The sequence below is a fragment of the Thunnus albacares genome, chromosome 9 (genome assembly GCF_914725855.1).
Source record: "Thunnus albacares chromosome 9, fThuAlb1.1, whole genome shotgun sequence".
Lineage (NCBI taxonomy): Eukaryota > Metazoa > Chordata > Actinopteri > Scombriformes > Scombridae > Thunnus > Thunnus albacares.
In genome coordinates, this window is record NC_058114.1 from 27322659 (window position 1) to 27346364 (window position 23706).

Below are 23706 nucleotides of genomic sequence, written 5' to 3' on the forward strand. Positions count from 1 at the left end.
TGTTTATTCTATGACCTCACTGCCATACAATCAACCACTCAAGCATAAAAAAAACACTCAAAATAACCTGTAATAGAGTGATCCACTGGAGGAAAAAAAACAAGAATGGAGTTATTTTATTATGGGATGGACAAATAAAGCAGCCCCTTATCTCACAGACAATAGCTCCCTCTTCCTGTGCTCTACCGCCCCCAGCAGGCGCAGGACGGTACTGCTACAATCAGCCATAATAGGCGGTAGGAGTGGATGAGCCTGAGCCGAGCAGGCAGTCTGTCTTCACAGGGTACACTCTTGTCGGAGGTGATACCGTCCTCCGCTTGCCAAACCCCCTCTTCTGACTTGAAACAGGAGCAGGATGTATTGATCTGTTGGTTGTAGTGCTTCTCCGGCGGATCATCCATGCGTCAGCGCCGGGAATGGATCAGGAATCCGGTGTGGCGTCTGCAGGGAGTTTCATCCCGCTGAATGAACATGAACAGAGATTTTACTCAGGTCTCCACGGCGTGTGCCAAGCTGACACCTCAGGAAAACTGTCGTCCAGCAAAGTGGCAGAGCTGTTCAAGGCGTCTCAGCTACCTCCTGAATCCCTGCATAAAGTGAGTGTTGCCTCTGTGCTTGGTCATCACATGTTATCTAGTGTGTGTGTGTGTGTATATATATATGTGTGTGTGTGTGTGTGTCAGGGGAGCTGCGGCTGCTGCTCACTAAACCTCAGTGATCTGCAGGGAGACACACAGCGCGGTATAAATGCTGAGCCTGTGGTCTCCAACATATGATAATGAGCCAGGAAATTTCCTTTGTGAAATGTCTTCCTGACGTTGTTTGTGTGTGTGTGTGTGTGTGTGTGCGTCACAGAGAGGTCGTCCACACCTGCTTTCTGTTTACCCTTCTGACACACTAAAAGGCAGCCCCTTTACTTACTGCATCAGCTGTACACTGGTCTGTGTGTGTCTCCTTACTACACTAAGGCATACTGTATATTGGATGCTTAGGTTTAAGGTAATAGGATGACAAATGTCCTCTCAGTATCCAAACAAGTGTAGTAAATGTGTATGATACTGTTCACATCATAATTATTCTTAGTTAGTTCTAATAATTAATAATGAGCCTGGTTACTATCATGGGGAGAAGTATTTCTAATGTGTTAAATTTTCTATTGAAGCTGTCATTGAATCATCTGACAGGTTTAGGTCTTTTTAAAGGACCCTGAGGGGATTAAACATTTTAGCCAGTTTACTACAAATCACATACAGTATACTTTACATCACAGCCAACAAGGGTTTCAGCCATATGATTATTTTGCATCAGTGATTGAGTTGTGTATTATTTTCGCAGTTTTGTCTATAAAATGTTATAAAATGGTGAAAAATGCCTATCAGAGTTTGTAGAACCCAATGTGGCCAATTGAAATCATGTTGTTTCCCCCAGAATTACACTGAACATTAAAACAAGACTGTAACTTTTGACTTTTGAAGAAATAACACAATTTTTTTTTACTCTTACAAATGAAAAGTTGATTCCATTAGCAATAAAATGCACCTTTTGCAAGTTTTGCTGCTACAGCTTGCTTAAGGTGGTTAATGTTAGCTAATTTTAGCAAGATATTGCTATATAATTGACGTTTGACTTTGTGACTTTTCTCCACTTTTGCACTATGAACATCCTGTAAACGCCACTCATGGCTATGTTAGCTCTTCAGCAAAAGGTACATAGTCACTTTAAGTCATTGTTCATTTTTGTGAAGGTTACATTGGTGATATGAGGTAATACTTATAATAATCAAACTGCATGACCACACAATGATATTGTGACCATGACATAAATGAATACAGATCTGATGTTCATTCTGATTACACAACTCATGCAATTTTCAAAAGGCTGCTAATTGATTTCCATATGATACAGGAAGGAATGAAATAAGAAAAATACAATCAAATATCTAAGACTATACAGCATTTTTTAAAAATCAGCAAAAAGGTTACACATGATTTATAGTTGAGAAACTAAAACTTGTAAAAACACATGCATGGTCCTTTAAGTTTCCACCCACTATTTTACTCACTGGTACTTTCAAAACCTTGTCATCCAAAGTCAATTCAAACCTGGTAAAAACCAACTATGAGATTTTTCTGTACAGTCTCATAAATATAAAAACATTTCTATTCATTATTTTCTATGAATGAGCTGCTTGACAGTACACATATTAGTGATGGTAAACTGTTTTTTATTGACTCTAAAATACAGCAGAAGCACTAAGTCAGAGTCATTTTGCTGACCCATCACAGAGATATAAACACATTTTTCCAGCTCAGATGAACACAGCAGGTTGCGGCCTGTGTTCACACCACCCACAGTCCCGAGGGGTCGGCTCCCAGCGACTGCAGCCTATTGTGTCTCTGTGTGGTGTCAGGAAGTTTGGCATTGAGCTCTGCTTCCTTCCTGTCCGGCTTGGATCGCCGCCACCACACGGGGGTGATTGACACACAGCCTTCTGAGCTGTGTTTGGCCCTGCTGCAGGATGCCTGCAGGATCACTCTTGGACTCGCTGCCGACTTCTGGGTCATTATGTCACACAGTATCAGAGAATCATAAATAATGCTTTTCCTCCAGTCTACATGATTAGTTGGGAGATTCTGACTGTTGATCTTACTTGGCTTTAATGTAAGTTTTACTGTGAATACAGCTAGTATTTGTCAAAACAAGGGGAATCTTCCATAACCTACTGAATGTGGAAGTGTGTTTTGCTGATTCATGATTGATCTAGAGTGAGCAGATTTACTGAATACGGGTCGTTACTGTGTGTCTAACCTGTGTTTGTAGCAGATAAGTTGTGAAAGTATGCACTTCTTCCTGTTGAGCTGTGATTGCCGTCAAAGAATCCACTATTCACTCAGAGAAAGGCACAGCTTCCCACAAATTACTCTGCAATGAAATCAATTGTTATGCTGGTTACATGGACTTCGAGTGCGGACTTTGGGTCATGCTGACTGAGATTGTTCTCACTGCCAACCAAGCACATGTTTCTCGTAACATTTTATCACATGAACATAAGAGCCACAGCAGCCATTTGGACTACATAGTGGAAGGTTGAACGTTTAGTGGGATGCAACACACTTGAAATTGTCTTGAAATTAGGTGAATATCCCATAAATCTCTGTGCTTGAGATGCAGTTTTCAGATATGTGTTGTTGACAGACATTGCTGTGGAACCTGTCTGGTTGACTAAAGGTGTGGCCTCACAACTAGCAGTGCAAATCCGGACCTGACAGTGCCAGCGTGGCTCGTGACATTTGCTCAAAAGCACAACAAGCACATAGATCTTGGTTGGATCAGCTATATTGTTTCATTCTATCAACATTTATCTAGCAATGATCCACTACTTTCAGACTGAAATATCTCAACAACTATTGTATGAGTTGCCATGATGTTTTGTACAGACATTCATGTTCCCCAGAGGATAAATCATGTTGACCTTGGTGACCCCTTGACTTTACTTCTAATGCCACCAGCAAGTGGATATTTTTGCCTTTTAATGAAATGTCTCAACAACTATTGCATGGAATGTCATGAAATTTGGTAAAGTTGTTTTTGTTGGCCAGAGAAATAATCTCAGTGACCTCAGTGACCCCCTTCTAGTGCCACCATGAGGTTGACATTTCTGGTTTTGAGTGAAATGTCTTAACAACTATTGGATGGATTATCGTGATTGTAATTTGTTGCAGTCATTCATGTCCCCTCAGGATCTGGAGAACCCTTAACTTTTCATGTAGAGCCCACATCAGGTCAAAGTCTCCATTTGTCCAATACTTCATATAGCTACATTAAATACTTTACTATCAGCCTCAGTGGTACTTTGTGTTTAGTGTTAATTAGCAAATATTAGCATCCTAACACACTAAACTGAGGCTGAACATTGCAAATTTTATACCTGCATAGCTTCAGCACGTTAGCATTGTCATTGTGTTCATGTTAGCATGCTGACGTCAGCATTTGGCTCAAAGCACTGCTGAGTACAGCATGGCTGCACGGCTGTAGACTCTTGTTTTCAATCTGGTAAACATGAAGTATGTACCATCACCTATGAGTTTTTGTATGTGGTATAATTTTGCTTATTTGTTATTTTGCATTAATGAGTAACAGAATAGTTTAAGATGATGTGCTAAACAGGCTCATGTGTGTCTGATATCCAGCATATTACAGTAACATGGCAACCATTCAAACTTGATTTCCTCTCTCACTTTATCAGAAGGACATATTATTTATTCATATCTGAAACGTCATAGTGGTGGTGACATTATGTGCACTGAAATGTTTTTGACAGTTTGGCGTCTTCTTAAAATAACTTTCCCCCTCTGGCTATAGATCTGACCTGCCAGTCTGGTTCCTCAAGGCCTCCACTGGTGTTCCCGAAATTATCTTATCATTTGTCTAGTTTCTGCTGACCTCATGCACGCTCACGAGCACCGCAGACCTGACCTTCACTGTCTGCCCAGCCTCTCACTGGCCTGTAGTTGTTTTGCATCCCATTTATCTGTGAAAGCTGTTGAATGAATACAAGGCAAGTCAAGCAGAAATAATGTCTCATAAGGCGATATGAGCCGCACGGACTCCACCCTCCCCTTAACCTCATTAGACATTGAGGATTAACAGCACTGCTGTCATTTATATTTCATAAACACATATCAGCAAACATGCTGTTGCTCCTCCGTGAACAAAAAAAAATGTCTACTAAAAAGTGTGTAAGTGTAGTTTTGTACAGTATTGCACTGACTTTTGGATCTTGTATGTTACTGAAAAAACCTGTTAGTGTCAGATAAGCGGTGTTGATCTGTTGTTGCCATAAGAAGAGCATGAGCTGTCCGTGTTTAAACTAAAACAGTCCAAATGACTTCTTATGTTGTCAAAGAGACTTGAAAAGACTAGCTCTGGCCATATTGCTTATAGTTTTGCTTTTCTAAATGGCTGGAATTAACACAATTTAGAGGAGGAACTGTAATAATTATAATAATGTAATAATGTAAAATCTATATCTGAATGAGAACTTAAGTTAATTGTCAATTAACAGCAAACATCTTCCGCTTTATAGCATTGATGATCAAGTGCTGCATGTTCAGAAAATTTGACCAGTGTCTGGTTCTGGTTACAGTTTGAGTGGTAGCTGCAGTCACCGACCAACCAACCGTGTAGAGCAGGCAGCTGCCTTTGGGTCCCTGGGCATCAGGTGGTCTGTGCAACAATTCCACTTTGGTAATTTGATTAAAGGAATAGTTCAACATTTTGCCAAATGCACTTTTTCACTTTCATAGCGAGAGTTAGATAAGAAGATTGATACCGCTCTCATGTCTGTATGGTAAATATAGTACTGCTACTGTCCATATGTGACACAATCCACTTACCAACACATCCAGAGCTCACTATATAATCATTACTTTTATAATTTAATTTTTACAAAAACTGAAGCGTAAAAACAACAGGTTGGGGTTTTATGTCGAACATGACTTAGTATTTGTGGTGTTATTTGTTGTATGTTGATCTGTTTCAGCTTCTATGAATACTTCTGTGAGGGATTCAGTGGGATTATCAGAGTTGCTTTGTTTCAGTATTGCATTTACATCATATAGTAAGAACCACATGTGCCTTTATCTTAACTTTCAAGAACTTGGTTTTCTTAATGTAAAAAAAAAAAAAAATCTTGATTGTCCAACATAATCCTAATCTTCTTTGCTCCCCCAAAGCAGCCATAGTACCTCTAATCAAAAGAGTGCTGCTGCTGGATAAACAGCTCCCACTGTTCTGCTTATCCTCCACATAATGTTTCTTCTAGCTTTATTCTGTTTGTGGAGCCCATAATGTTGTTCTACACGTTGTCTTGATCACGGTGTAAAATAATCACATTTGGTCCTCGCTAGATGATGCTACTGAAAAGAGGCAGACGCTGCAGGCAGTATGAAAGATGAGATTTATCAGATTTATCACTTCTAACATATTGTTAGAAGTGAATCACTTTGTCACAATGTTAGAAAGTTGTTTAAAGAAATTTTGCATGTTTCAGTAAAATCGTAATCTTTATTGTTCTAATAACAAACTGCCTAAATCTACCTGTCCATAAACAGTATATTTGTCCTTTTGATTTGAGAATTATTTGATGACACTTGTAATTTAAATATTCATATGTAGAGTATGTACAATTCAATTCAAACCCTAACCTATTCATTCTTCTGTTTTTGCTGATTTGATTTCCAAGAGTGTGCTGTTGAACATTATTTATACAACAGAATCAGTTTGTATTTTCTGCTGAGCATAACTCTATACAGTATATTTAGAGTCAGGGTCTTTTCCAAGAAACAGGTTTATTAAGTTAAAAACCTGGAATCTCAGAAAAACTGGAACAAAGATGTAAAACGGCCTGTTCTGATTTATCCAGATAACTCAGTAAACCTGAATCACACACTAATAAGTACTTACTGGTAGTGTTGTGTTAATATAATTGTTAGCAGCTGTAAATTGGACTTGAAGTAAAGTGTGCACTATGTGTCTTAATACTGAGAAATGCTGATAAAATGTTAACTGTAGACAACTTGTCAGGAGTTACTCAACACATGCTGCTCATTTTTACTGAGCTGATATCATCCTATATAGAACTCTATCAGTTTTGGTGGAAACATTTCCTGATGCAAGTGTTAGTAGCCTATATTCATCAGTCAACGCTTATTCATGTTGTATAAATATAGTGAAGTAAAGTGAAATGATTTATGATTTACTGATGTTAATGATGCTCACACAATGTGAATATTTCACTGCGATGAGCATTGCAAAGTTTAACAAAGTAGCTTTTCATTTTTTTTTCAAATTCTTTTCCAACAAGCGGTGGTTATGTCACGAATGTTACATCTGCAGTATAGAAATGACAGACTTTAACTTGAGAAAGATTTTTTTTTTTTTGAAAGTTCAAAACAGAGAGAAAACATTCTGTCACACTCTTATATCTTTGAAGTCGTGCTGAAGCCACATCAAACGCAGCGAGTGGGAAGATGTAAGGAGGACGTGGAGGGCCTAGGGAAAAGACGCTATCTAATTGCATCATGGGAAGCGTGAAAAAAAAAGTCCTACCAATTATTCTAAACTTGTAACTTTTTTCAGGTGACTGAGGTGTGTGGGGCAAAGCGTCTGGGATACTTTGGTAAAACCCAGTTCTACGTGGCCCTGAAGCTGCTCGCTGCCGCCCAGTCTGGTCTGCCCATCCGCCTGGAGAGCGTAACAGCCAGTAAGTCTGCTGTTCAGAGAGGAGGCGTCTTACGAGAGCAAAGGGGAATCAGGAGATTATCTTTAACATGCCAGGATTTGGTCTAATCTGGATGAAAGGGGAGTCGCGTGGAAAGGGCTAAGTGGGTTTGCCCTTATTACAAGAGCGCACACAATCAGTCACACCCTGGCCAAAGGGAAAATCTGTTTATTACATAGCACATGATAGCCTGCTGGATTATTAGATAAAGTATGTCCAAAATTGAATGTTCACCATGGTGTGGCTCACCTCAGGAGGAGAAGATCATCCTGATTAATTCCCTCAGTCTAATTCTAGTTGTGTGAAAGGTCATCAAACAGGAAGCTGCTGATCAGATAAGATTCCAAGGAAAAGAAATAACGTGCTTAGGAAGCTGATCTACTGTAAAATCATAATCTGTCAGTAATATTTAAGAATCAAAAAGCATCCTAATTTCTCTCCCATAGATCTACCTCTACCCAGATTTGTTGGGCTGAAGAATGAACCGGAGATGCGATACCCCACCGTCCCTCCCGGCATAGATGGTCAGGGGGCTCAGTGTGGGACTGCACCCGGTCCTGTCACCCGGACTCCAGCAGACAGGAGCACCTTCAGACACTTGGAGAGCAGCGTAGAGAAGAAGGTGAGAGAAGTGTTGACTGCCAGCTCTCCAATCAGCTCATCAACATGTAGTTGCGACGAGTTACTCTCTTGACACTTGTAAGAGACACAATGGATCATTGTTAAAATATCTGAGAACAACACCCAGTGGGTGCTACTATACCAAGGAAGTGTTTAGAGTCGACCAAGAACGATGCACTGAGCAAAGACATTCCACTCTGCTACAACAATCAGAGCAGAACTGACATGTTGATGAGAGATAATAGGTGGACGAGCCTCCTTCAAGCTACCGGACTGGCTACAAGTATGCAAACACTTGTATGCAGAAGAGGGACTTAATGACAACTTGATGTGGATGCCATGCCAAGTTGCACTGCATCATCAGTCACATGATCACCAAAATTGGATGACTGTAGAGTGGACAAAATACCACTTTACTTTGAAATTAATGGCATTAATTGCTTTTTAGTGCTGGTCTAGCACTATTTTAATGCTGCATATATCATAAAACGTTTTGGTTTTTTTGTTTACCACATGCGTGCCTTCATAAACTCTGTGTAACAAAACAGGATTAAGTATAATTTTGCCCTCAAAAGTTGAACATGGGGTTGTCCTGGTGGCTGAGTGCTTAATGGACGAGTTCACAATTTTTTGTCTGTCTTAAAGCAACAATCAGGTGCACAAATGAACATTGAAATGTGTTTTTCTTGCTGTAATCATTCCTCCTGTTCATACCAGCCATTAGAAGATCCCTTCATAATACACTTACGCTGTAAGTGATGAGGAACAAACAAAACATCTTTTAACAGCCAGTATGAACAGCAGGAATGATTTCAGCGAGGAAAACCTCTCTCACTGTTCATATGTGCACCTGACTGTTGTTTTAAGACATAACTGAGAAATAGTGAACCTGTCCTTTTAAGATGCAAACTATATAACCACAATAATCAATTCAGGCCAAGGATCTTTGTTGCATGTCATAACCCTCTCTCTCTCTTCACATTTGCTGTATGGATGCCCGCTATCAAATAAAGGCAAAAATGTAAAAAAAAAAATATATATAGTAAAACAAAAGGAAAATGGCCTGAAATAAAAGAGCTTACAAGAACATAACAGTGACTATTTTCCCTCCACCCTCACAAGATCTCAATGGAACACGACACCTTTTGGCATGAGATGGATGATGAGATGGGACAGGCAGTTCATAGCATTAATGTGCCACTGAAAAATGTGCACATCTCATGTTAGCATGTGTGGTCCCAGATACATGTCAGATTGTTCATAACATTAATGTGCCACTAAAAAATGTGCATATCTCATGGTAGCATGTGTGGTCCCAGTTGTCAGATTGGCCATTGGGGGGGGGGGATTAGCTCTTCTTTCTATGCACATTGGCTACATCAAGATTTGTGAAATAACAAATATTCTGTCCCTGTATTGGAAGGAGCCTTGGTCCCCCCCACGATCACCATGCAGTTCACCACCTCGCTCGCCGCTTGCCTACCGCAGCTACCCGTACACGAAGCAGAGGAATGGGGCAGACTCACAGATGGGTATGACGAATTTCATTTCAATAATAGCAATGCACTCTGCAAATATACATTTTTGTTGTTAAATTTTGAAAGATCGGTTCCGTTAGATTAGTTCCTCTTTTAATGGGCATTAATTCAGAATGCTTAGACCACTGAAATACTGCAATGTACACGTGTTACAGTAGCCATGTATTATGAATTTGAAATGAAAAAGATGAGGTTTTACTGCATCTTTACACCTGCTCAGTCCTCCTCTCTTTCTTCTCACTTTACTCTCTCCTGGTCCTGATCAGTAAATCTCTAATTCTCTCTGATCATATTTTTGAGCCGGTGTAATCGGTGGGAAATGATTGCATGTTAGTCTCAGGTTTCTCCTCCACTAAAGCTGTGTTTTTCTTTCCCCATCCTTCAGCCTATGAGAGCAAACCTTCCTCACGGCCAATCGTTCAGATGGAGCAGCACTCCTCGCCCAGTAACTACGGGACCAAACCCACTGTAGAGCATCCTGCTATGGCTCGGGTACAGATGGAATTTTTAGAGCTTCACGATCACATAAATTGTTCATGTTATTAAAAAAAAGTTTATATTATAAACCTGCTTCCTCTGCATTTCTGCGAATCTCCCCAGGCTTCCTCGGCAGAGAGGCTGGACCAGCAGGGTGTAGTGGACTACTCTGACGATGACCCCTGGAGGATCACAGAGGAACAGCTGGAATATTACACTAACCAGTTCAAAAGCCTGCAGCCCGACCTGGGGGCTCTCATCCTGGGTATGGACGCCCCCCAATGCCAATTCTTAATACACTGAAAAATTAAACTTTCAAACTATTTTACCACTCAGGTCATTCTTTACTTTTCCAGGAGCTGTTGCAAAGAACTTCTTCACAAAATCCAAGCTCCCAATACCAGAGCTCTCCCACATTTGGTGAGTGCTGACTCATAGTGTTGTGTGTCCTTGCTCTGTTCTGGGGTCAGTAAGTTAGGCGTTGTATCCTCAGCAGGCCCACTGAGTCAGACAGAGGCCTCATTTTAGAAGTGCAGAGTCTTCTCTTCCTCAAACAGAAAGGTTTATTCTGAACAGTTTTGTCATTTTTTTTGCAACAAAGGAGAATAAGACACATAAAATTTGATAGGAAAATATAAATAAATATGCTCCTGTATTTGAAATTAGTAAACAGGATGTTACTCACAATCTTAAAATACATCTTTGGGAAGTAATCTTTCGGTTTTCTTAGATGAAAAGATTGATAACACTCATGATATCATGTCTTTATGCAGCCAGAAGCCAGTTAGCTTCAGCAAAGACTGGAAACATTGAAACAGCTAGCCTGGCTCTGTCTGAAAATAATAAAATCCATCTACTACCATACAATATGATGTTTTTACACTTCAGTTTTTGTACAGTATTTGTACAGATTAAACAAACTTGATATAACATGTTAATTAGTGAGCTTTAGAGGTGCTGCTAGGTGGATTTGGAACAAGCCAGGCTAGCTGTTTCCCCCTGTTTCCAGTGTTTGTGCTAAGCTAAGCTAACCAGCTGCTGGCGGTTATCTTAGCTTAGAATGACATGAATGAATTAACAACAGCATATTTACTTTATAACTTTATAATATGTCATGATTTTAGCTTTCATTGTTAATACATGTTGGATATTAGCAAGTCTGCAATACTGAAAGTACTGTATTTAAAAGTTGCCAAGGCGTTTCTATGCTATATGATAATACAGTATCATGTGTAAGAGGATGAGTAAAAAATGTTTCTTATGTGATATATTAGTGATAGACTGAATGTAATAATCAGCCTTATTGTAGGTTTTGCAGATATGCTTCATCTTTCCAACTGATTTTTTTAAGGGAGTTGAGTGATGTGGATAGAGATGGAGCTCTCACTTTCTCTGAGTTCTGCACAGCCTTTCACTTGATTGTGGCGCGCAAGAACGGTTACCCTCTCCCCGAGAGCCTTCCTCCAACCCTGCAGCCAGGGTTTACACAGCAGGAAGAGGATGTACCGGATACTCCTGAAGTAAGGGAAACAGCCATGGATCCTGCTGTCTGAAACATGCATGTACTGATCTATCCTTTTCTTTGCTTTATTCGATAGTCTTACATAAAAATTAAACTCTTTTAAATTGTGCTTTTTTTTCACAGAGTGCAGAGCCTCTTATTGTCTTTGAGGATGCTGAACCGAGGCCCGGTCAGATGGTAAACCAAATCCCCAGACCCTCTAGTGTCAGTTTGAAGTTATTTAATGTGGAGTCCCTCTTTGGTGCCTGTAGGGGGCACTAATAAGCTTAATATGAAATAGCTCCATCCTCTGAGTGCATCCTCATCAACATGCTGAGTTTAGAGCAGAACTTTAACCTCTTGAAATGCTTACACATGCAGTCTTTACATCATGTCAATCTTCGCAGGCAGTGATGTCATGGTGATGTGATAAAATAGCAACTTCTACATTTCTCTCTTGTTATTTTTTTAGGATCGGAGTATGATAGAGAGGCTCCAGCCGAGCTCAGCCCCAACTAAACAAGATGTGAAAGAGGAATCCTGTAAACAAGGTACAATCAGATACACTATTTTCACGTTATTATATATTTCATGTAAGTAATCCAAAAAACTAAAAAACATTAAATTCTAAAGTAAACCTCAGTAAAGGAACAACATACCTAAATGCATTTGGAAATTAACACATATCACTTTATTTTTATATCATTTCTATGCACAAAATTACACACTGGTGCATCTTTTTCTTCTTAAGAACTTTGTACATGCTGAAACCTTTAAATCTTCATATAATGTAGTCAGTCCTCCAGCTGATGTCTGCAATATTGTGTCTACAGAAACAAGCGTGAAGAGGGTGACAACATCTCAAGAGAAACAAACTCTACAACTTGGTGAGAGGCCAGATTGTTAATTTTCACGTGGGAAAATTAAAGCAAATATTTGATGTGTCACAGGTTTCAGATACACATACATCATTACTCTTAGCACTCTCACTGTGTGGAACGTCTTTCCTCTTTTGTCCTGAAAATTCCTGGTTAACTGAAGTGTGATTTAGTTGAGAATATAAAGTATTCTGTGAGCATGTGGCAGCATGTCCGAATGATTTCATATATTTTGGTAATAAAAATAGCAGCAAAAAAGACATAGATAAATGTATGTGGTGACGATTGTGATACTTTACACATGTGAAATGACAGTTTGTGGTTCCAAAGGGAAGTAGCTGCTTCTCATATACAGCAACTCATTGTCAACTCATACATTTAATGTATTCTTCCTTACAGACCGTGTGCCTCGGCCTCAGGACCTCGACCCACAGATGAAGACAAAAACTAGACCAAGGTGAAAATCAACCCCTGACAACTCAGAAATGAATTAAATATGAATTAAATAGTATCCCATACTCCTGAGCTGCTCATTAACCTCATTATATGCTTTGTTTTTCCACCAACGTGGCCTCACCTCCAGGTCCTACTCCAGCACTTCTTTCGAAGATGCGATGAAGAAGGCAGAAGAGCCTCCCACCCCTCCACCTCGACCCCAGAAAACCCACTCCAGAGCCTCCTCACTGGATCTCAACAAGCTCTTCCAGCAGGATGCTCCAGGTACAATTCCCCGTCTTCACTCAGCTTTTCTCACAATATTAGTTTTCTAACACAGTATGAGGCGCCTGGAGCTGCGGAACATTATGCAACCAAGTTATTGTGTTTGGTTTATGACAGTTCTCCTTTCATAGTAGAACAAAAGGGGAAATGGAGATATGTGTTTTATATTGTTCAGTCTGAAATGTGAGAGGCTCACATGTTAACAATAAGAGGGTAGAATTAAAGTATAGCAGCACTAGTTTATAACTTTATAACTGAATTTCTTCTGGATTTTAGGGGTGAAAAGTGGATGGTTGCCCCCTCCTCCAGCCCTCCCTCCTAGACCATCAACCTCACAGGTAAGTCTGGTTTGATTACAGACTATTACAGAAACAATCTAAGTTGCTCTGATATCAAGTGAACAAAGCCTTTGTTGTTTCTGTGGCTTCCAACTGTATAAACATCTCATAAATTAATGGTAAAAGAAAGCTTTGGTTAATCAGCACCAACCACCTCTCTTGTCAGGTTTCTCATTTTATCAACGCTTCAGACAAAACTCCTCAGAATAAAGTGCAGCAGCCAAACTTTGCTGACTTCAGTCGCTTTAGAGAAGAGGTGAGCATAAAATCTGCTTTACTTCCAGATTTTTAATTTGTCTTGGTTGAATTTTGCAAATGTAGCAAGCAGAAAAAAAAAAAAAAAGATTTCTGCAAAAGTAAACTCCAAATTCCATCCCCGGATTGTCAGCGCTTTCCATTCCCCCCGATTTTCCACCTTCCATCTCAGACGTGTGTCACCTATAGGTCACGTTTGTCATATATACGGGCCTCTATTTCAAGACACAAATAAACTCAAAGGCTATGACAGCGGTGTACATCAAGGCCTGCTCGGCTGTGGACCGCAAGCAAGTGAATATGTCAAGGATTTATTTATGGCTGGAGAGACAAGTCGAGCATTTAGTTTAAGCTCTTTTCAGCCTCATTCTCTTTGTCCTTTGTCTTTTCTGACACTTTTTTCTGTCAGTTGGGTGTATTCCTGTATCCTGTTACATTGCACAACAATCTAGTACATGTTTAAGACTGGTGAACATGTCAAACATTTTAAAGATTGCAGGATATATCATCCTCCCACAGAGGAACTAAATGAAGTTGATAGGATGGAATTTAAATGTCAAATAAAAATGTATTTGCCATTTATGTGGTGCGCTCTATGAATCCTACTCTGACATGTGCTCTCACTACATGTGCTCTTGGATTTCTAACCCCATTGGCCTGAGCAGTATCACCATTTCTCTGTCCTCCCACAGGGTAACTTAGTCGTAATTAAAACCAAGCGGGCTGGATGATCCCAAATGTGGTAATACCTTGTGTGTGTATATATATTTAACTTAGTAAGACAAACAGAAACTCATACCAGCGCAAATTCCTCAGAGAGACACCAGTGAACTATAGGTGTAGTTAAAAATAGCTTCCTTAACATAAAATATGTCAATCTTGAGTTAAGGGTGAATATCTGATACGAGCTTTTGCAGGGAACTCTTGGGAACAGTTGAATTTGCAGTTATGGCGTGTAGAAAAACAATCTCACATCTGCAGGCATTTACTCTTCATCCTTTTCAGTTGTTGCAAGACAACAATTTGCATGTGACTTGTTAAGTTGAATAAACTTCTTTGTTTTATTATACTTCACTTTCTTTTCATTTACTTTACATCACTTCTACTTCAGTTTCCTTCACTTCAATTTCTTTACTTAACTTCACTTTGCTTCACTGAACTTTTAATTCATTCTACTTCACTTTCTTAACCTCACTTAGCTTAGCTTACTTTCACTTAATGTAACATAACTTGACTTGACTCCACTTCATTTTTCCAACTATATATTTTTCAGTGACCACAGACATGTTAGGGTCAGTAAGAAGAAACTACAGAGCAGTTGGTGAGACACTGGGCAGGCAGCCAGGAGGGATGCTACTGCCGCTATGACCTAAATACCACATCTTTGTATTTTTTTCCAAGCACAGCAGATCTAAATACATGTATCTGTCAGTCATACTACCATCCACGCTCACCAAAGCTCACTGTCTCTGCCAGAGAGTGGAGAGATTAGGCATTGATCCAGCGGACAAGTTAACACATTCAGACAGGGAGTAAAGTCATCTCCTGTCTTCTTCCTGTTGTGTTCACTGTCTCCATTCATTGTGCACATTTTAGCACGATCACCACATGGTGTCGATACTGTAACTTCATTTCAGCTGGTTACTTATTTCAGTTAAACGAGTCCAGCTGCGACAATGACGGCACTTCTTTAGTAACACCAGGCCTTCACATTGCTGGAGTGAAACAGCCGTGACCTACGGCTGATGTGACCACACATGCAGCTGATGGAGCTCCTGCAGTTTATTGCCACAGTAGCAACTACTACACTACCTAAAATGTTTCCATGCTGTGGTTGTGTTTCAAATCCAGTGGTGCAGTGAATCTTGCGGCCAATTGTTTGTGTCTGCTTATGAGTCAGTTGCATTGCTCAGCAAAATAGATTTTTAGGTTTCTTGGGTACAATTTACAGCAGCAGCATTAGCCTGTTTAAACCATCAGGAAAGCCTAGGCATTTCAACTGCCACCGCAATGGAGACAGCCAGCTCTTAGAAATGAATGGATCAAATTCACGAAATCCAACATTAACAGATGGGAAATACTGTAGTGCAGAAAACGTACAGAAGGTGCTGCGTAGTAAGAAATGCCGTCAACTTTCTAAACGACTAATCTTGCAGTTTGTGCTAAAAGTGCTGAAATTAAGAAATTGACCTTCATGTGTAGGACCTGCACTGTTAACCTCTTTGCTGAAGGAAAGCAGGTGGCGATATGTTATATATTATATCCAGAAGAGAATAATGGCTGAAATGCAGCAAGGAGATGCAATAAAAGCAAGTTAGAGTAATCCATCATGGCTGCCCCTGAGCAGGCAGGAAGCGGTGGCAGGAGAGCACTAGATCGTGGTCCCCGAAGGGAAGGTACTGATTTATCCCGGATGAGGGCAGACACATTTCATTCTGCCTGTTTAGTGCTTCTCTTATATCATTTCACCTCATCATGACATCAACACCTTTACGCTGGCCATCATTTTAAGTAAGAAGAGTTCTTTTGGTGCATAGCTTACGTATAATTTCTGCTGTCTTGCAGGAGGAGAGCAGTGTGAAACCTGAGGAACAGAGTCCACGTTCTAGATTTGCTCCAAGTACTGAAGACTTGACAAATGCTTCGAAACAGGTCCAAACCACTCACATAGACATGCTGGCTTTATTGTGTTATGGTCTATGTCTCTGTTTCAGTACGCAGGCAAATGTTTTATTTCTGTTAACTTTTCAGGAAGCAATCAGAGTTTCTCACAGTCAGGCTCCGCAGAAGCCAGTCCGCAGGAAATACCACCCTGAGAGCCAGAACCTGGAGCCAGTACCTCCACCTGCCGTGACGTTTCCTCCCCCCACCAAACCCTCTCAAAAGTCAGTTAAACATCTGACTCTTAAATCCTAAAATACAAACAAGTTCACTTTTCAATTAAATCTGATTCGATTTGCATTTCATTGAGTAGCTTAAATGAGTAGTAATGGATAAAATTAATCTGAGCCAGGAAAGAAAACTACACATTTGTAGAGTGGCTCATGTTAAAGCTGCACTCATCAACATTTCTATATGCAACAACAATAACAATGAACAAATGACTGTGTATAATGTGAAAGAGATCACTGGTATAGATGAAACCACAGATAATTAATACTCAGCTCTGCAGTTCCTCACCACTCTTTAACTTGTACATTTGCTGTTAACTTTGAGTCACTTATCTACTACTTATCAGCGTCACTTTTAGCCACAGCAGGCAGTTGTTTTCACTGTAAAATCTTCATCTTATCTGCCCAGCATCAAAACGACAGACAGACAAAGTTAGGAACTGGCTAGCGAACATAATGGAGCAGTTGGCAGCTAAAAATTCAGACATTTTCCTTTTTTTTTGTTTTTTTGTTTCTTAATGCTCCTAACGCTCGTAAATGTTGAAAAGTGGTGGAAAGCTAATAGTGCTAAAAGGTGAGTGAAAATTGGTCTCAAATTTGCCAGCTTCAAGTCTAAGCCAACTTTATAAGGTGATAAATAAAAACATTTTGTTTACAGATTGCTGCATAACACCTATGTGGCCAAAAAAAATCACTTAATGCAGGTTTAAGAACTTCTTAAATGTTTTCTGTTTTATGTGTTCCAAGTTGATTGTTAACCCCTGAAACCCATACAGACATTAAGGCACTAACCCTAACCCCCTGTAATGACTCTAGCACATGTGCTTCTGTCTCCTTATTGACCAGACAGCTCATTGAAACTGTCAGTGCAGTAGAAGGTGACCATCAATAATAGTAATGACTTCTAGCTGGCTGTTTGATTGACGTAAAGCCCCAGTGCTTTGCTCTGATCCCTTTGGTTTCTACCATCTCTGAGTGCAACTCAGACTCATTGTTTCCGAGTTTGTTCATTTTAACTGAAGACTTAATCCAATTCCAAACACTGTCCTTAGACCCCCTGTAAGACAGACACAAATAAGAGATTGTTGAGGAACTGGTTGTACAATTATCTGTACATTCCCTTAGGTTATGCTTTGTACAGGGTTATTTATGTTAAACTATTTTGTCTATGTAGAAAATTAACTTAAAACCCAATAAAAGCGGACTGAATCCTCTTTCAGACTGCTGTCCAGACAGAAGAGGGAGATCCAGATGGCGATCCGTAAGAACAAGGAAACCAACGCAGTGTTGACGCGTCTCAACAGCGAGCTCCAACAGCAACTGAAGGTCAGCCCATCTTCTATTTCTGGGAGCACAAGACAGTTTGTATATGCAGTACTAGTGTGCACATGCATTATTTTGCTGATGGTAGTGTGTGTCCATGTGTGTGAACGGGTGTGGACTACATTAGTGGCTGGCCACAGTGACTTTCTGACATTCCCTGGCCTCTGCCTCCTCTGGGACTCTGTGAAATGGGAAAACCAGCTCCACAGCGTTTAGAAAACACTGTGAAAGGGTGCATAGTTGGCACACAGATCGTAGCTTTGAGTCTGACAGCTTGATAAAGAACAGGGACTTTTCACCACAAGTATGAGAGCTTGATAGTGTTGATGTTAACACTGTTTCGAAAGTTCTCGATTGTGTGTCAGAAGTTGAATTCTACCGCTCCTCAACCAAGTGCAACAACAAATGCTCCCGCTGGTGCAAGTTGGTGAAAAACCTCTGAGCTCAACTGTCTGCTCTGCTACCCATCACTCATAGTTGAACTAATGGCACAGACTGAGCTGTTTGCATTGGGGGATCTGCCTGTGGCACACGTACTCACATTTGGAACACATGCCGCATGCCTGTCATTCTCCTCGTAAATGATCCAGTAGTGAAACCTGCACGCTCACATGCAGCACTTTTATAGCTTTTAATACAACAGAGACTAAAACTAAAAAAAGAGAACTGATGTAGCAACTCATAGCCTATTTCAGGCCGTTCTCAAATATCATGCAGAATCCAAATACTGTATGTTGGCAGTTTGATTTGTAGGTTTTAAGCTCTAATAATTGCAGTCTTCTCACGTGTGTACTCTAATCTAGGACTAATTCTACTAGTTCCTTAAAGCATCTGTGGAATTTTGCAGAGAAAGGCATATGTGTCTTTATATAGACTCAGCCCTTGTTGAAATACCAAACAGCCACTGGCATTCACAACTGTCTTCTTCAAAATAGAGCTTAGGCCTGTCAGGCATCCAGCTACAACAGTGTGTGAGAGGAAAGAAAAGAGGCTGAATGGAAAGGAATAACTCTGCCGTTACTTTTTATGAGTACAATTTCGAATAAAGATTAAAGCTATTTTGTAATATTTCACAGGTCAAGAAATTCTTTATAGATAAGCCACAGATCTAAAACTAACAATGTTTGCCCTTTAATCCAAAATTGGTTATGGACTGTCAGTTTTAGATCAGTATTTTTAATCTGGGGGCGTAGTGTCTCCACTCTCCACTCCCTGCTTTGCTTAACTTGGAGCTTGAATGCTGAACATTTTCCACATTCACATAATAAACTATTCCACGTGAGGTCGGTGGGCGTGGCCTTTCCTCTAGTGGACAGCATATTTTACATTTTTATCCCTACCACTGGCAGAACTCAGAGAAGAGTTTGTATGCTGTACATTTTAACCTAACCAAGCTAACTCATATTTTGGGGTGTAATGAATACTTTAGGGGATTAACATTGTTATAGACCATCTTTACCATGGCAAACAAAGCAAATAGCTAGTTCAGGCGCTCACATGGCATACTCTCCTCACTGCACCATATATCCAACTCATCCTTTTAATCATGGGGGTGTACATAAGCCGTCAGTGCTCTGCTCATTCTTTTGCTACCATGCCTGATGCCTCACTGCTCACCTAAAAGCTATGCTGTCACTTACTGCTGCTTCTATTGCTACTGCTAATATAGCTTTTCAAAAGCCACCTCCACCCCAGCATCCACCTGTAGGCTCTGAATGTGTGTTCCCCTGGGGGGGGTGGAGTGGTATCGTCACTCCCTGCTGTGCTAAATTTGATGCTTAACGCTGAACATATTCTACATTCATATAATTCCACATGAGTTGGTTCACTCAACTGACCATGTGGCCTTTCCTTTAGTGCCACCCTTAGGACAAATTTGACATTTTTGTATACTGCTCATTATGTTGAACACTTTCATATTTTGGGGAGTGATGAACATTGTAACCTTTAAAGGTGCAGTGTGTAGAATTTAGTGGCATCTAGTGTAACGGACTTGGCAGAAATGGAATATAATATTCATAAGCATGTTTAAATTATTGTATAATCACCTGAAAATAAGAATCATTGTGTTTTCGTTACCTTAGAATGAGCCCTTTATATCTACATAGGGAGCTGATCCTCTTCCACAGAGCCCGCCATGTTGTACCGCCATGTTTCTACAGTAGCCCAGAACGGACAAACGAAACACTGGTTCTACAGAGGGCCTTTTGTGTTTTTCGCAATTTCCATGGCAACTGTAGGTTCTCCTTTACGCTTGGAAGGGGAGGTTTAGGGGAGGGGTAGATGCCACTTAATCCTACACACTGGTCCTTTAAGAGCAGCTAGCGGGGTTTTAATCTTGTTTTAGACCACCGTTACCATGGCAAACAAAGCAAACAATTTAATTACTGCTTGAGGTGTATCTCTTCTTCAGAGGTCATGTGTTCTCATTGGCTACAGGTGGTTCACCAGGAGAGGGTCACCTTGGAGTCCCAGCTGGAGCACCTGCGTCCTCTCGCCTCGACGTGACTGAGCCTGAAGTCCGGACAGAGTCGCGCTCACGGCGCTTCACCGGGACAACTGTACAGCAGTGTCAGTGAATGTTTGAGCAAGTTGTTTCTTTTGTGATGAATCCAGAATAAACGGAAAAGGGCTGATGACGGAAGCAAAGGTGCATTGTAGACTCAAGAGATGTGACTCTTCAAGCTTACTTACTTACTTTTAATGATGTTTTGCAGGATTAAACCATGCATTTTTTTAAAATCTCTGTATGATATGCACATGTAAAATATCCTGTTATCGACTGTGACATTCTAACTTGTTTCTCTCTTTTGAGTTACTGTTCCTCCCATGAATCTTACCTTGCTTACAACACATGTCAAAGTTTGTGCACATATAATCATTACTCAGATACATGTTTATGTTCTGTGTTAATGACGTACTCTCATTTTTCAGTTTTTGTATACAGTGCATATCATGCATATCAACATATGGTCTAAAGCAAGTGATGGTGCTACAGATTAGTTTTTGAATCTGATTATTTTTTGCACAAAAAGAAATGCACATTTGCAAGGTTGTACTTAATGTTTGCAAAAGCCACGTTCAATATGAGTTGAATTTAAATTAGCTACATTTCCAGCCAGCACACATGACTTTGTTGTCTGGTGACAGACTGTAGCACTGGCACTTGTGGCTGTTAGGACACTGAGGAATGTTGACACTTTTGACACTGGATTTGTATAAAATATGTACCTTTTACTTGAAGATTTGCTCCATCTTTAATTGAAACACTGTCTGTTTGAAACAAAAACTTTTGATTTTTAAGTGAAATCCCCTCAGTTATTTCCACACTACATCCGTACTGTCAAAAAACCCACTTAAAACCAAACCAGCATTAACAGTAAAAAGCTAAATCAATAAACGAGCACAATATTCCTCTCATGTTTTGCAAGATAGATTTCAAAACAGCTGATGTCTGGATAAGCAGATGTGGTTTTGATTTTATCTATGCAAAGATTTGATGCAATTTAAGCTTATTTTAGACCATTTTTTTTCTTCACATCCTGATTATTAATGATGATAAATGACGGGAATGATACTGACTTGATACTGCATGTTTGCTAAAATGATGTGAGCATTGGAGTATGAATTAACCTTAAACCATGCACAACTGAGCTCTGCGCTGAAGACAATAATCAAACTAATAAATAAAGTTGTCTATTTTTATTGCCTGTAATCATTTTATTACACCTTATTATACAAGAGAAGCCCATCCTCAGTCACTAACTAAGCATAAAATGGTATGTTTTATTCTTTTAGCACAAGAGACAGACTGAAAAGAGATAGTTTCATCATGTGTCCAAAGTCTTCTGTGACAGCTCTTTCACAATGCAGCATGAATGAGGGCAACCTGCAAAAGCTCTTAAATTCTCAAATTATGTATTTCCTAAGAGCAACAAGAGAAACCTCTTGACTCAAATCCCAAAAGCATATCCTTCTTTTCATTTCACAGGCCCCAAAGTAGGTGACATAGAACATATTAACAGATGTATGAGATGTCATCTTCACATCCTGAGTATGAGGGCAAAAAAAAAAAAAAAAAAAGAAACAGACTGCAGGCGTAACCCTCTGGCTCTCACAAAGCAGCTGTGCTTTCTCTGACACAGACACAACAACCAAAGGTCAGGCTGATCACCACTGATGGCTGTATTCCCAGACCCTCCGCCACTGCCGTCCAAAAATATCCACTGACACACTTGGCTCCCATTTATACACCTCACACAATGATATGCCCATTTCTCACTCATTCATGTTGCATTCAAGTGCTGTAACAAGCTACTCTGATCATAACCAGGGACTTATTTTCATGTTATAGTCATGTCCTGCATGGTTGATATATATTTTTCCTCATTCTTCCTGAGGAACAGCAGCATATAACTCATATTCAGGATCTGAAGCATTCTGCTGAATTAAATTGAGCCTAGCAGAGGACTGAATGAGTCCTTGCGGGTGATTGATATCGCAGGACATTTTTCACAGAAAAAGCAAAATGAAACAGATTCTCAAATCCGAATCTTCAATCCAAAGAAAACAGCTGAGCAGCGTTTGAGCCCAATAAGTCGCTCCCCACATCTGAGAAAATGAATGAGGCGGAATGAATGAGTTCAGTCTGGGAGACAGAGACATGAGATGCCAGACGACAACAAGGCGCTCATAGCTCCTCTGTGCCATAACCAATAATATTTGGCACAGGCCAGCGTGTCACTACCTGCCGCCTCGTCTTACAGTATCTCCTCCCATACTGTGAGTTTTATTTTATCTTATGCATCAGGAGCGGAGGGGTGTGTGTCCATTAAATCAGACAGCTTAACAGGGAGCCATTCTCACTCAACTATAAATACTACTTAAAAGTGTTTGGTTTGCATTTCAAGATGACAGCTGCACATAATGAGGAAACTATATGTGTCAGCCATGTGTTGTCTCTAAGTATATGCCTGTTTGATATAATTGCCATCTAGCTATTTCACACAAAGTCAGGAACTGGCTTATTATTATCTACAGTACATAGTTATTACTATTAATGATTCGTCTAGCTGGAGACAGTGATACTTGCTGCTCTTAGGCAGAAATAGAAAAAATCCTCAGTGATAAAATTTGAATAAAGCAGTAACTCACATTTAATCAAATGAAATGAACTCTGTACTGGCTGGCAAGAGAGCTGGAGAGCACTTTTTCAAAGTCCAATGTAAATAAACTGTAAACCTGCAACAGGCTTCTCAATAACTTGGATCACCCCCGTTGGCTAAAAGTTAAAGCTGACTCTTCTGACAACAAAGATTAACAGTTTTTTGTCTGTTCAAGTTAGCTCTTTGTTGCAGCACCATTACTCAAAGATGACGACATACGCCGCGTCTCTCGTCTCTCCTTTGTCCCACGCCGGGGGCTTTGCAAAGGTTGCACTTCTGGTGTGGACATTAGTTAGGCCACAGGAAGGGCTTTAGGCTGTCACCTCTACTGATTCTGGCCCCGTCAGCTGGGATTTAGCTAAACACTCATTCAGCAAATGTGAATGAAGCTGGGCCTAAGCTGTCAGGTCTATGCGTACAGAGGTGAAAGCAAAGATTAACCTAGACAGGGATATGGCAAAGTAAAACAGGAATCCTCCACAGTTTCATCACTCATTAAGAATGAATGAAGCATATATGAAATGTTTGTCTTGGTTATTGCAGCAACAGATGAACTAAAACTAAAGTCCTACAAATTGCAGAAGTTGATGTAATCTCTTTTTAAAGAGAATTCTTAGCCTCAGATATCCTGCCCGCTTTTATCTGAACTACCCGAACTACTGATTGGTGATACACACACACACACACACACACACACACACACACGGTCATGTTTCC

General features: G+C 40.1%; 1 protein-coding gene across 2 annotated transcripts; it reads left to right on the plus strand.

Moving 5' to 3' along the window:
• reps2 (RALBP1 associated Eps domain containing 2) lies at window positions 1-21529 on the plus strand. Of its 2 annotated transcripts, XM_044360857.1 has the most exons (19): window positions 23-596; window positions 7141-7264; window positions 7729-7904; window positions 9327-9435; window positions 9827-9933; window positions 10042-10183; window positions 10275-10338; window positions 11270-11438; window positions 11564-11617; window positions 11892-11970; window positions 12253-12306; window positions 12697-12754; window positions 12881-13017; window positions 13294-13355; window positions 13522-13611; window positions 16176-16262; window positions 16362-16495; window positions 17722-17827; window positions 20264-21529. In XM_044360857.1, exons 1-19 carry the CDS (start codon window positions 417-419, stop codon window positions 20330-20332), a joined length of 2001 nt encoding a protein of 666 aa, XP_044216792.1. In that variant the 5' UTR covers window positions 23-416; the 3' UTR covers window positions 20333-21529. The 2 variants fall into 2 exon arrangements, with proteins under 2 accessions (XP_044216793.1, XP_044216792.1); XM_044360858.1 differs by lacking the exon at window positions 13522-13611 and having other exon boundaries at window positions 1-596.
• The last annotated feature ends 2177 nt before the right edge of the window (window positions 21530-23706 follow it).

Excerpts from the sequence above, each read along its gene's own strand:
- reps2 (XM_044360857.1), top strand. The coding sequence starts at position 417 with ATGGATCAGGAATCCGGTGTGGCGTCTGCAGGGAGTTTCATCCCGCTG. Across the intron at positions 10,184-10,274 it reads CCTGGGGGCTCTCATCCTGG|GAGCTGTTGCAAAGAACTTC; the intron begins GTATGGACGCCC and ends TTACTTTTCCAG. Across the intron at positions 13,356-13,521 it reads CTAGACCATCAACCTCACAG|GTTTCTCATTTTATCAACGC; the intron begins GTAAGTCTGGTT and ends CTCTCTTGTCAG.